The 14161-nt window shown below is 37.5% G+C and overlaps 1 protein-coding gene across 1 annotated transcript; it reads right to left on the bottom strand.

Annotated features, from left to right (window-relative positions):
* Positions 1–2671: 2671 nt before the first annotated feature.
* On the bottom strand, positions 2672–13535 carry dusp8b (dual specificity phosphatase 8b). The gene is made up of 5 exons (XM_058750563.1): positions 13086–13535; positions 7153–7319; positions 5776–5935; positions 5407–5530; positions 2672–4503 (listed from the first exon to the last, which is right to left on the bottom strand). The coding sequence occupies exons 1-5, from the start codon at positions 13192–13194 to the stop codon at positions 3447–3449; spliced, it is 1617 nt and encodes a 538-aa protein (XP_058606546.1). The 5' UTR covers positions 13195–13535; the 3' UTR covers positions 2672–3446.
* Positions 13536–14161: the final 626 nt, after the last annotated feature.

Genomic DNA, 14161 nt, shown 5'->3' with positions numbered 1-14161 from the left:
GTGCAGACACAGTGTAATGAATGGGATATGTTTTTATTTTATTTTTTTTGTGTGCATCATATTCACATATAGCATGTGTCATAAATTATATATATATATATATGTGTGTGTGTGTGTGTGTATACATACATATATATGAAACAAAAAAGACCGCTAATACTAGCTTTCTCTATTCTTTTTCTATTCTTTCTATCTGTTTGCTTTTTATCTATTATTTAACAAAAAAAAAAAAAAAACTTGCTATGTGTACTGAGTTAGGCTAACTGAGACTTGTCATAGCACTTGCTTATTATTTCTCTTTTGTTGATTTTGATTGCTTCCATTGTCCTCTTTTGTAAGTCGCTTTGGATAAAAACGTCTGCTAAATGACTAAATGTATATATATATATATATATATATATATATATATGTGTGTGAATGTCCTTTTTTTTTTTTTTTTAAACATTATAAAAACGTTTTTCTTGGTTTTGTCAATTTTTAGGCAACATTCTATTTTATCTTTTTGCACACATCACTGTAACATTTGGACCAATCTGACACACAATTTCTCATTAGATTTAACAAATCAATGATTCATTAGAACAAATAATCACAGACCCCTCACCCAATACACACACTGGGTGCCAGGATGTCTGTGAAGGACCCCAGACCCCTGGTTACCATGGCGATGTAGAGCGAATCTTCCCCCTACTAAATTATCTTTAAAACAGACACATACTGCTATAGGAAACGACTGCTTTCATTAATTCATAGACATATTTTTCTTTGACCTTCCTATCACATATCCTCAGGTCATTGTGTATATTATTACTGTTCTTGTATATTGTCTTTTGTATTATATACTGTTTTATGCATGCTTATGATAGAACCACTCGTTCATGTAACCTTACCAAAGAATTCGTCTTTGGATGATCTAATGGAGAGTGTATATTACATGCTGATACCTATGCAACATATTAATGTCCTAAGAATCTTTAGTAGTTTTTGCATCAACACCCAGTCGAATTACATATGCAAATTACCATGTTCAGAGACAAAGAGTCGTAAACTTTCCCTCCAAAAGTGAAAGTCACCATTGGCTCTTTGACTCCCCAGAGGTGTGATCTCTATAGGAGATAAAGCTCTCAAATCAGTGACCCGCCTCGCCAGTCTGTGGTTCTGTTAGATCCTAAGAGAATGAGGAGGATGAGCTAGAACTCTTCTGGACCCTTAAGTTTTTGTGCCAGGCTTAAGGCCTCGTCTTTCCATTCAACCAAAGATCCTAGGATCTCAGCTGATGTCTCTCTTAGCTCTCTTTCACTCTCCACCTGGGAAGAAACTCCCAATCACCATCGAGTCAGAACATCTTTGGAATTCATCACTCTTCAACCCGGAAGAACGTGATTGCAAGTCCGAACCCTTGAAACCATCAAGACTTTCTTCTGAGACTGCATCCGGACACTTGACCAAGGCAATGCAAGTATCGCACATTTAACTAAACGAAACAGAGGTTTAGTATAAGCTATAGACCCCGCTAAAAACGGCGCTGATGGTTTTACTCAGGTGGTTAACTAACTCTTTTCATAGCTTCATTCTCTGGTTTCCTGATGGTTTCATCCATCAAGTCTCATTTGCCCTTTCCCCATGTATGAGTGATTGTATGTTTGTTTGTTAGTTTGTGTTAGTGTTTAGTTAATAAAACTTTTGTGCACAAATTACATGAGTTTCTGATCCTGCTTGTGAATAATGTCCCTTTACGATTTTGATCCTTGCTACATGCTCTAATGCATTAATACTGTAGGAAAGTATTTTCTGTGATATGAACTTACACTGAATGTTCGCTGGACAAACAGATCAGTTGATGACAATTTAATTCTGCTACAGTTACTACTGGCAGCTGATATAAATAAATGTAATTAATTATAATTAATTGTAATTATTTATATACATTTCCCTTTTGAGCTGATTTGCCACATTACATTTAAATGTTCTCTGAACATGCAAGCACTATCCTTTTAAAAATGTCTAAATAACATTTTGGAGAACAATAAAGACCAAATAACGTTCAATGAATGTTCTATTAACATTACTTGAGGAACGTTTCTTTATAACTTTAAGTGAACCTTGTCAGAACATCCCGATAATATTTCCTGTTAGCTAGATCTCTATATATATTACCTTCAAGACAAAATAAAACATCTGAGAAAACATCTTTTATTATTATTATTATAATTATTCTAATATTGTAAAAGTTTAGCTTGTTATAGATTGAATGTACATTTTATATTGTTTATAATTAACTATATTTAAAATCAATTGATGTTTACGGTTTGTCTCCATTTAGAAAACACACAAGTAAAGTGTGTGTATGTGTATTGTAGTGAAAAGCCATTATAAATGTGTGTGTTTGTATTTGCACCAGATACTCAGACAAAGACCAGAATGTTTTCATATAATATATTATTGCTCATTGCCAGAATGAAACCAATACAATAAGTTAAAGCAACAATGCATGAAACTTTAAATATACCATTTAAATTGAAGTAAACTTCTTATATATATATATATATATATATATATATATATATATATAAGAAATCTACTTATATATATATATATATATATATACACACACACACACACACACACACACATATATATATATATATATATATATATATATATATGTAAATATGTCTAGTTTTACAGCTTAGTACATAGTGCTGCTGGATGCAGCTTGTCTGTTTGTAGGTAGCCAGCCATTCTGAGCATGCTCAGCGCACAGTAGTAGGTCTGAGATTATCTCAGCTTGAACATACACTTCATATTTTCACTCTTTTATTACACTGTTGATAAAATATACAACACTGAACAGTGACATTATTGACTGCAACTGCCCTTATTTACTCAATTTGTAGCTAAATAGAACATTGGGCAATGACAAAAAATAAACGTCGCACAGCAATTACATCTTCTCAAAGTTGGGCATACATACAGTTCCCCCTCAGAAGTCACCGTTAAGTGCGACTGCCCTAATTTGCATCAAAACCAGCATAAACACACACATACACACACTCGTTTCATTCTTTCATGTTTAGTGTCATTGTATGGTCATGCTAGAAGGATGTCCTCCGTCGTGCTCCTTCATTCTGAGTGTACCATAAGATGACATGCCAGAAAAAGGTCACTCTGTGAGGTCTTTGGTGTGAGTGCATATCGTAGTCTATAATCTCCTTAAAAACACTTGTAGTCCAGCACCATACCAGAGACTTGGCTTTTTGCAAAACCAAATGGACAGCGTCTTTAGTGTATCATTTTACACCTAAACTACACCCTTTCAACCCTAGTTTGAAAAAGGCATCAGACACGAGTCCCTCTTAGATGCAAAGCTCTTTAACAACAGAACTCTGTGATAAATAAACAGCTTTCGCTGGAGTTATTGCCTTCACGTTAGATTGTCATCTTTGTCAGGATACCTCGATGACCTCCATGCTACCAGAGAAACTGGACTGCTTGCCCAGTTTCCCAAATTCCTCGCTGCTTTGCGTTGTGTTAATACCCTCTTCGAACTCCATCTGGCAGCTGCGGCGCTTGTACTTCGTGTCCACTTGTGATACGCTGCACACTACTGCTTTCCCGTCCTCGAGCCAACTGTTTTGAAAGTCCAGCGGCTCCGGTGTTTTGTCTCTGGGCTTGGAGTTGCCAGCTTGGCCAATGCAACTGTAAGCCACGCAGGCAGGACCGCTGCCAAAATGCACGGTGCTCCCTGTTCCAGATGGTGCCAAATTAGTGCCTAAGAACCAAGGACAGTCACCAGTGGGTGTGATTGGGGTGGTGGCTTCATTCGAGCCTCTATGCATGGTCCAAGAAGCAGATGTACCCAGCGGCAAGCTGAGGAAAGAAGGTGCCTTCAAGTTGGTCTCGCAAATGGGATCCTGGGGTCTTGGCCCGCAGTTACCTTGCTTCAGATTGAGGGAAAGAGTTAACCTCTCCAAGCCACCATTTTCCCAGCTCTCGCTTTTCTGGCTCGTCCTGGACTTGCTAGTACACTGCGTAGGGCTTGGGTGGTTCATCGTTGAAGGGTACTGGCATACTCCATTGCTGTTCTTTAGACTGTCAAGTCTGCAGAGTTTGGGTATGCTTTCCGAGTCCGATGAGGAGTTGGGAGAATATTGCTGGTTTTGGTTCGAGGAGTAGACAGACTTGATGTCAAGGGAGAAGGAGCACTTGAGCCGTTTGTTTTGATGGATTCGTTCGGTGGACAGGTGAAGGGAGCTTAGGTCTTTCTGCAGCGAGGTAGGCAATGGAGGCTTTAGGGTGATCTCTGCAGCTTGTGGAGTCTGCTGGTCGCAGCGATTGCTCTCCGTCTTTCGGACATCTGCCACCTCTTCAGTTGGCTTCCCTGCTAACCTTACAGGGTCACAGGGCAGACTCTTCTTCATCTGCAAGCCTCTCTCGAACTCCAGCAGCTGACCCAAGAAGTTGAAGTTTGGCGATATTGATGGCCTACAGTCCTTCACAAACCTACGGGAACATCAGATATGAAAAAATTTAATTGGATGCCAAAATTCAACTGGTTTTCTGTTTTTAGCCAAGTGTAGAGACATTTATGCAATTGCTGGTCTGGACTTGATCTAGCTGGTGGACCATGCTAGTAAACCAGCAGAGGTTTGCTGATTAAACTTATTAAGAATATCTCAAGATTGGGACCACAATCCAAAACACAACTGCTATACACCGTATTGTATTTGACACAAACAATATTGTGGTTTGGATGAAACCAGCTACCATGCATCAAAACATACCGAACCAGCGTATGCTGTTTTTTTCAAATGAGGATGGTCCCCATCATGGGATGCTGATGTTCCTACTTGGCTTCGTAACTAGATTAATCAGCCTTTTTGGTTGTTAACAATATGTGACCCTGGAGCACAAAACCAGACATAAGTAACACAGGTATATTTGTAGCAATAGCCAACAATATATTGTATGGATCAAAATTAATGATTTTTCTTTTATGACAAAAAAATTAGGATATTAAATAAATATCATGTTCTATGAAGACATTTTGTAAATTTCCGACCGTAAATATAACAAAACTTAATTTTTGATTAGTAATATGCATTGCTAAGAACTTAATTTGGACAACTTTAAAGGTGATTTTCTCAATATTTTGATTTTTTTTTTTTGCACCTTCAGATTCCAGATTTTCAAATAGTTGTATCTCGGCCAAATATTGTCCTATCCATACATCAAAGGAAAGCATCTCAATTTCAAGAAATTGCCCCTCACATGGTTTTGTGGTCCATGGTCACATATGACTTTGTTGTTCCACCAGCTAGACCGGAAGCAAACAAACTTAGACCTTGGTCTAGGCTTGATCTGGCAGTCCATAGAGTATCTGAACATCCAAAGATCTGCAGTTACCTGTAAGCATCATCTGAAGACAGGCCCATAGTTTTCATAATGTAGGCAATGGCAATGGTTGCAGAGCGGGATATGCCAGCCAAGCAATGGACGATGACTCTGCAGTTTGACACCTTGGCTTTGTCTGTGAATAGAAAGAGACAGCAAACCGGTCAAAAGCAGTTACAATGTTAAACTGCACACAAAGCATGAGGTCATCTCAATCGCCCACCTCGAACGCTGACATCACTCAAATCTCCCTCAAATGCTGATGCACAGATGGCTCTTGTTAACCAAACCTCTAACCTTAGAGTTTTCTAACATCTTACAAGCATGCTTCTAGAATACTCTACTGTCCATTCAGCAAACCACAAAGTCTAATATTCTTACCAATGAACTCGTTGGTTTTTTCCAACCAAGGAAGCAGCTTCTCGCAGTAGCTGTCGTTGACGGGAATGCGCATAAAGTGGTTGTCGCTGATGAAGTCAGGTTTGGGGCAGGTGTTGCTGGCATTGAGAACGTAGGTGATTCCATTCTGAGTCATCAGTTCCTGTTAAAAGATGGAAGTTTTGAAGAAGTTTGTACAAACAGACCAATTCCAAAGAATTCCACCGACAAATATAGAACTAGGGGGGGAAATAAAATAAAAAATCTTCCTCAAGCAGATTACGGCTTTATCAGTGAGTCTGTCACGCACACGAAAGCTATTGTAAATAAGAAATATGTAGAAAGATAATCTGTCCAAAAAAAAAAAATGTTTTGGTGGTGAGTTTCATGTCAACTTGACAGGGCTAACATTTGAAAGTAATGAAAGTATTTTCCCGGAATGCATTCAGCTGCCTGTTATCTAAGTAAGTGATGAGATATGCTACAATTCAGTTGTTCCAAGGTATGCGCAAACACCCTCCAGGTAAAAGAAAACTATTCCTGGTAATCTGATCATGCCTCATGAATTTGTTATGTCTTCAAGACAGGAATTATCGAGCGCTACAAACTGAAATAATTTCCTCCAATGCTTATTTCTTACTTCGATTTTTTTTGTCGTTTCTATCCAAGATATCTAAAAATTCTTAAATCGTGAAGGATTTCCTATTTTTTCTTATTTTCAGAAAAAAAAAAAAAACAAGTAAAAAAAAAGTGAGTTTTTGCTTGAAAAAAGCTAAATAATCTGCCAATGGGGTAAGCAAAATAATATTATTTCAAAAGAAAACAAGATTATTTTGCTTAGCCCATTGGCAGATTATTTTGCTTTTTTCAAGCAAAAACTCACTTAATTTTGACTTGTTTTTTTCTGAAAACAAGACAATAATTTTTACTTGTCTAGAAAATCCTTCTTGATTTAAGAATTTTTAGATATCTGGGCTGGAAACAAGACAAAAACTCTAAGTACGAAAAACATTTTTTTTTGCAGTGATTGATATGACTATATTCAAGGGGTCTGTATGCAATAGTTATACAGTTATACACATGTGTACTGTGTATATTTATTATGTATAAAGTATATATAAATACAAACATGCATGTATATATTTAAGAAAATATTTTATGTTTATATATTAAATATATATATAAATATATATACATGTAAATATTTTTCAAAATATATACTGAATGTGTGTGTATTTATATATACATAAAAAATTAACACAGTACACATACATATATTATGAAAACAAAAACTTTTCTTTGGCTGTGATTAATCGCGACTTATCATTTGACAGCACAATTTTTTTTACATTTTTATTTTAATTCTTGAAGTCTACCAACCTTATTGAGGACGTCTCTCTGGGAGCCCAAGTACAGGTGGGGCAGGATCCGGGTGGGACCGACGTTGGCCACAGGTAAACAGGGTTGGGACAGGCTGAGAGGTAGAATAGTGGCTGGTTTGCTCTCACACAGGTCAGGAAAACAGGAAGAGAAAGCTGCAAAGCCACCTGAAAGAGTACAGAGAAGAAGAGAACTGTTTTAGGATGAATATATTCGGATATGATTCAGCTACCACGCATCGAGACCATAAAACATTGTTTTACGCACATTGTTCTTACACACACAGTTTGCTGCAAACTCAATTACTTACAGTAAGAATGGGATAATAGTAACAATGAAGGGGGTTTCCAAACATCCTAACCGACTGAATTACACATGAACCCCAAACATAAACTCCACAGGGGCCAAGAAGCCTTTCCGCCACAGCAGAAACATCCTGCCGTTTCAATTCTTGCACTAGAATATCCAGTACACTTAGCGTACGGTAGATGACCCTCCGCCAGGATGAAGAAATCTTTTGTGGTATTGTTTTTACACTCTCTGAACCCATGTTTACTTTTTCACTCAAGCAAGCCAGTTTGAAGTGTTGGGGAGAAACTATTACATGTAACGGAATTATGTCATTTAACTACGAAATTTAAGTAATTACAAAATAACTGAGAAAAAAAAACGTGTAATTAAATTACAGTTACTTATGAAAATTTTAAGTTTACATTTGAATATTTTCACACGCATAACGATTCGATTGTGATTTCTTTCCCAAATTGCATTGACTGCTTTAAAATATGAGACACCAATATTTCAGGAGTTTAGGAACAGGACATATGCATATTCGATAACTGTTTTATGGAACTTTTTATGGAATTTATTTTTTTTATTTTTTCAGGGAACAGTAATGTAAAACAAAAAACAGTTCTACTGTACGGTTAACCACTGCCTGCTTTAAATGTTTGAAAGTGATTAACAGTTGAAACATCCTTTAGAAATTTAGAAAAGTAATCAAATAAAGTAATTGAAATAATTACACTACTTTTACATTTTAAACAGGGTAAACCTATTACTTTTACAAAGTAACCTTCCCAACACTGCCAGTTTGTAACCACTATAGCTTTATCGGTCGATGCTACTGCTGCGTTGCAAGAGAGGCTAACCTCCTCTTTGAAAAGGAAATGAGAAAAGCAATGGGCTGCATGGTGAAAGCCGAGGCAGATAGGGTGTCAGTGTCAGGTTCTCCGCTCTCTGCTTCCTGCATGATCTCATCTCCTCTCGCTGTGACCAGCATCACGCAGCGGGAATGAGGCAGGCCACAGGAACACTGACACCCAACCAGAGCTCAGAGGAAGCACATACACACACACACCCACTCTCTCACACACTCTCATTGTGAATGATTGCAGTCTGACGGCTCGTTTACACCAGGGACGACGAATATGACGATATAAATAAGATATAGTTTTAAAGAATAGTGAGTCTGCTTTCTAACGATAACGCCACAGAGGAACGATATTGTTAAAGCCACTTTCAGAAAGATTTTATGAACGATAAAAACATTGACAACCAATCAGAAACCATCCTGATTTAAAGAGCTCAAGCATTTAAAGCAGCAGACGACAAAACTGCGGCTCAAGCTTATAATAAAAAGAACTGTGGAACTGATATAGTTAGTGTTCTTGGTGTGAACGGGACTTTAGTCTTAGTCTAGTAGAGAATGTTAAACGTTTTATTGCTAAGGACTCCCTTAGCAATATTATAGACTTTTGGATGGTATATGTCATTGTGCTAAAATTAATAATAATAAAAAACGGCCAAAACCAAATTATCAAAATATTATAAATCATTTAAATATCAAATAAACATTTATCAAAATATCATATGTGACCCTGGACGACATAAGGGTCAATTTTTCCGAAATTGAGATTTATGCATTATCTGAAAGCTGAATAAATAAGCTTTCCATTGATGTATGGTTTGTTAGGATCAGACGAATATTTAGCCGAGATACAAATATTTGAAAATCTGGAATCTGAGGGTGCAAAAAAAATCTAAATATTCAGAAAAATCACCTTTAAAGTTGTCCAAATGAAGTTCTTAGCAATGCATATTACTAATCAAAAAATAAGTTTTGATATCTTTACTTAATATCCTAATGATTTTTGGCATAAAAGAAAAAATCAATAATTTTGACCCATGCAATGTATTTTTGTCTATTGCTACAAATATACTCCAGTGACTAAAGACTGGTTTTGTGCTCCAGTGTCACATATATGCATTTTTTTTTTCTTGTATGACACTTTTAAATATATTCCACACAATGAATATAATTCCAAAGCACATTGACAGAAAAGTTTACTCTACAATATTTTAACATAACTATTTTCTATTCAATGCATTGTACCAGATTTAACCAATGGCTTATTTCCATCTGCAATTATTTTGGGATCCCTAATGAAGCCTCTTTTAGCCCTTCATTTGGTGACCTAAAAGAGCACTATTCAAATTCACTGTGTGTGTGTTATTCCTTTAAACGACTGAAATAACGACCAGAAAGGAACTGCTGATTCCTCGCTCATCTAGAACCTGAGACATGTTTACCTCAGACGGGGCAATGACGTCACTCTGAATTAGTGTTTGAGTTCGCCTGGATGCTTAGTCTGAGACATACAGGCACATGCAAATCAAGCTGGGAGAACGACTGTTACGAAACAGGGAGAGATCGAGAAACAAAATAGCGACAGAAGAAGCAAAACATTTGAATACAACCAATAAAAGCAGATGAGCTCATTGGCATGAAGTACGAGTCTGTAAGCAGATGCATGTGACTGGAGAAGGCAGTTATTCATTCATCAATCCATTCGTTTCATCCGATTCAACATTTACTGACCCAGTTCACAGCAGAGAAAGAGTTCTGGACCTTTCAATGCAATGTTCACATGACATCACTCGGCAAGGCCATTAGATATGCTATGTGAGTCAAACCAAACAGACCTGTTTAAAAGACCTTTTCACATGAGTCACACATGACAACATGACCCGCTCTTGTCACGGAAAGAAGTGTCAGGGTTACTCCATTTACACCATTGACTTCATGCCAAGAGTTCAACCAGGAAGCGGTTTCAAACCACTCACTCGGTGAGTTTTGACTATATAAAAGCGCAAGCTGAATATTCAAATCAGCAACGTGCTTTGTTTAAAAGGAGCGCCTGGCCCTTTAAGGCCCAGCTCGAGGGCTGCTTGTTTCCAGCTATTAAAAGCAACCGCCAAGCAGGATGACATCATCGCTCAACACACGGGTGGCCAACAGGCCGTCTCTACTCTTCGGGATACACACACACACACATGCACCCCAGAAGTTTTGACTAGCACCCGGCGCGCGAACATGCTCTGACACGAGGCTTTAACATCCCACGACTGAGTGGCCTGCTTTATGACATCACCAGCCAAAGTGAAATCAGTTTCCAGGCCGTGCAGAAAAAGAAAAGCATGTGGAAGGACAGAGAAATAGAAGTCGAGCAGACGTTGCCTTGACTGAATTAGTGCAGACCTGGTTGGCTGACATTCCACAGGCATGATGTCAGCGTGTCCTAGTGCGGACAGACGGCCGGAGCCAATCCGCTCTGAGGGTTGCATGACATGCGGCTCGCTGAGATAAAAAGGACTTCATTATTGATTTTAGTGTAGGACTAACACACATTCTGTGTTGCAAGCAACCATCTTGTTTTGCATGAATTGCAAAACTTACAGAAAGTGCTTGCATTGAAAAATCTGATTTGAGTGTAAGTGCAATACATGCATAGTCACAAAAAAAAAAAAAAAAAAAATATATATATATATATATATATATATATATATATATATATATATATATATATATATATATATATATATATATATATATATATATTACCAGTATTTCTGACGTTTCTCACTTCTATATTCCATTTAAGTAAATGTACTTTAATATTCCATTTAAGCATAATAAATAATTATTTAATTTTAAAAGTACATAAAATTTAACTTAATATCTAATTAAATATATGTAATTTATATATATATATATATATATATATATACAGTATTTATGTTATTTTCCAGTATAGATATCTATTTTTAAATGTTACATTTACTTAAGAAGTCTTGTTTTCTGAGAACGGATCAAAATGAAGCCAGTTTGTGCTTAAAACAAGAACAAATATATGACAGTGGGGGTTCTGACTCTGTTGGCAGGTATTTGTTCTTGTTTTAAGTATAACTCGCTTCATTTTGATCCGTTTCTCAGAAAACAAGACTTCTTAAGTCACTGTGCACCTCCATTAAATTCATCTTTATTTAATAATGTTTAGTTTTTTGTGCTAAAAAAAAAAAAAGCAAGACAAACATACTGAAAAAGAACCTCAACAAGTGACTTAGCAACTTAGTGGCAAGATCCACAAAAATGTGATTTGGTTTTCCTGAACATCTGGTTTGAAATAATACAGCTTCTGAATTAGGATTTAGGAAAAAGCAGCGTAGATCCCCTCTCTGGTGAGCAGAGAGATCTCAATGATATCAGTCTCCAAAAATATCCTCAGCATGCGCAGGAGTTACACTTATAGGCTGGAAAACTCACCCACTTTCAGAGTTTATACTGGTGTGATCCTAATATAGTTGTCTAATAAACCTGGCATGATTACTGTTGGCTCTCTGACGAATCGCTTTTGTTTCTCTTTTGTAAGTTGCTTCGGATAAATGCATTTTGTTTTGTGCACATTGTATTTTTTTATATATATAACAAAAGCAGAGTTGTGTCTGCGCAAAATGAAATCAAAAATGAACAATGTGCATTATGTGAGTGTGTGAGGACTAAAGACAGATCTGTAGTATTTAGGGCCTTGCTTAGCTGGAGCTTACAACAAGCCTGCTAAATTTGTCGAGGGGGACATGATACTCCAGCAAGTTCAGACACATTCAGATTGATGGTATGACACAATGTCATATTTCAAATCTCACAGCCATCGGGTTTCCATACTTCTGCTGTAGATGTCAGTGCATGATATATCGAAGGCAATTAAAATCTGCTGAAACAGTATTGCAAATCTTCACCTGAACTTTTGTCCCGCAATGTCCCTAAATTAGATACGTGAGAGAAGATGTTGCAACAAAACAGATGGCATTACCTCATCATTTGGGACGAGCTCCTTGACTATCACACATGTAAGACCCAAAGGTTTCATTTGAGATATTTATAAACATTGACAATTCAGATAATATTCATAAAACACCGAAGACAGTTTCTATTTCCTCTTATACAGTACACCAACAAAATAGTTTTATAATGTAAAGTACTTAAAAATGCATGTTGTTTATTGTTGTTGTTTATGCAAAAATGTAATTTAATATTCCAATTAAGTATAATACATAATTATTTAATTTTAAAAGTACATACAATCAAATTAAATATATATATTTAATTTAGATATGTTTAAAATACCTAACACATTTCCATATATGATTCGATTTTTATTTATATTATTTCAATGATACTCTTGTTTGCATTCACTTTCACTTTGCTCATAATAAACAATGCAGTCGATCTTCTGTGTTGGCCATGTATTCACATTAATTCAAAGGTTGAAACTCACGATGACAGGTAACTAAAAATCGACTAGCACCCCCCTGAAGCAACTTGTCATCAATGTCCCAACATAAGAAGGTCAGAGAGACGCTTGCATAAACACATGCACATAAACTGTAAAGCAATGATGCACTCAGTCTGATACACTTCCCATGACAGAGTGGCAAGGTAAAAAATTAAGGGGGAATTAATCATGCAAGTGCATACACCCATAACTACACGCTGCATGGTGAAAATAAAAGAGGGAATGAATCATGCATGTGCATGCAAAATCTCCCTGTGCATCTAAATCCCACAAGAGCACGCTCTCAGTCCAACTCACCTCTCAGATCTCGCCCTTCCTTGATGCGCCTGACGCGCATCTTCAGCCTCATCTCGCTCTCGTGCATGTCTGTCCACAGCTGAGGAGGGATCACCAAGTCAACGGGCATCCAGGCGACGCGCAGAAAACCTCCACAATCCACTCGGAGCTCAGACGAGCGCTGGACAGGGATCAGAGGTGGAGATGTTTCCTTTTTGAAGATGAAAAGGCACTCTTTCTTCTGGCGCGTCTCTTCGCTTCTGACTTTGGCTCGGCGCGCTCCTGCCTCTCTATTGTTGAGCCTCCTCCCTCTCGCTCGCTCGCGCCCTCCCCGTCTGTGAATGAGCGCACTGGCTGTGCTCTACTGGGGCCTGTGTTCAGTAATAGCTCATGTGTAAGGCATGCAACCACATTCCTGACTCATCAGACAACTATGCGGCCACCGATGGGGAAGAGCGGCTCTGCGCGCGCGCTGTGTGTGCGTGTGTTTGCAATCAACAAAGGAGCCCTAGTTGCTTTCGAGCGACCCCTCTGCTTACTATATAGTCATCGCCGTTGCTTATGTAATGGCACATTATTATCACGCGCATGATCTGTGTCCTGTCACTGGGAAGTCCATGGGAAGTCCGTGTTGACTCACGGCCATAGCGCTATGAGGAACAGTTTGTTCTGGAGTCAATCGGCGTTAATCACGGATGACATCATTCATCAATTATTAGCAGTTAATCATGCATAATCATGTCATGATGGGGTAGAGCCAATCCATTATATGTCCTTTGCTATATGACAGATGCATATGCAAAAACACGTGCTAAAAAGTGCTAAAAGCTTCGTTAAACTGCAGCATTTTGGTGATATTTTTTGGTCAAAAAAGGTTCTTTGTCATATAATGGCCTTTAATCATCCACGCTGACATCATGATGGGAGAGATGTTGCCCCTTGGTGATATTATTATTAGAAAATACCGGATTGGTTTCCATTGTTATGCTGATGATACTCAACTATATATTTCAACAAGACCAAATTAAACTTCTAAAATATCTAAGCTAACAGAGTGTGTTAAAAATTTAAAAGATTGGATGACCAATAATTTTCTC

The sequence above is a fragment of the Onychostoma macrolepis genome, chromosome 18 (genome assembly GCF_012432095.1).
Source record: "Onychostoma macrolepis isolate SWU-2019 chromosome 18, ASM1243209v1, whole genome shotgun sequence".
Classification (NCBI taxonomy): Eukaryota; Metazoa; Chordata; class Actinopteri; order Cypriniformes; family Cyprinidae; genus Onychostoma; species Onychostoma macrolepis.
Note: the sequence above shows the minus strand (reverse complement) of the source record. Positions and strands in the feature narration are given on the sequence as shown.

Bases quoted from the DNA above. Each gene is read 5' to 3' on its own strand.
- dusp8b (XM_058750563.1), bottom strand. From the start codon at position 13,194: ATGCCCGTTGACTTGGTGATCCCTCCTCAGCTGTGGACAGACATGCAC. The intron at 7,320-13,085 runs GTGAGTTGGACT...GTACTCTTTCAG, and splicing joins GGAAGGGCGAGATCTGAGAG to GTGGCTTTGCAGCTTTCTCT. The intron at 5,531-5,775 runs GTAAGAATATTA...TTCTATTCACAG, and splicing joins AAAAACCAACGAGTTCATTG to ACAAAGCCAAGGTGTCAAAC.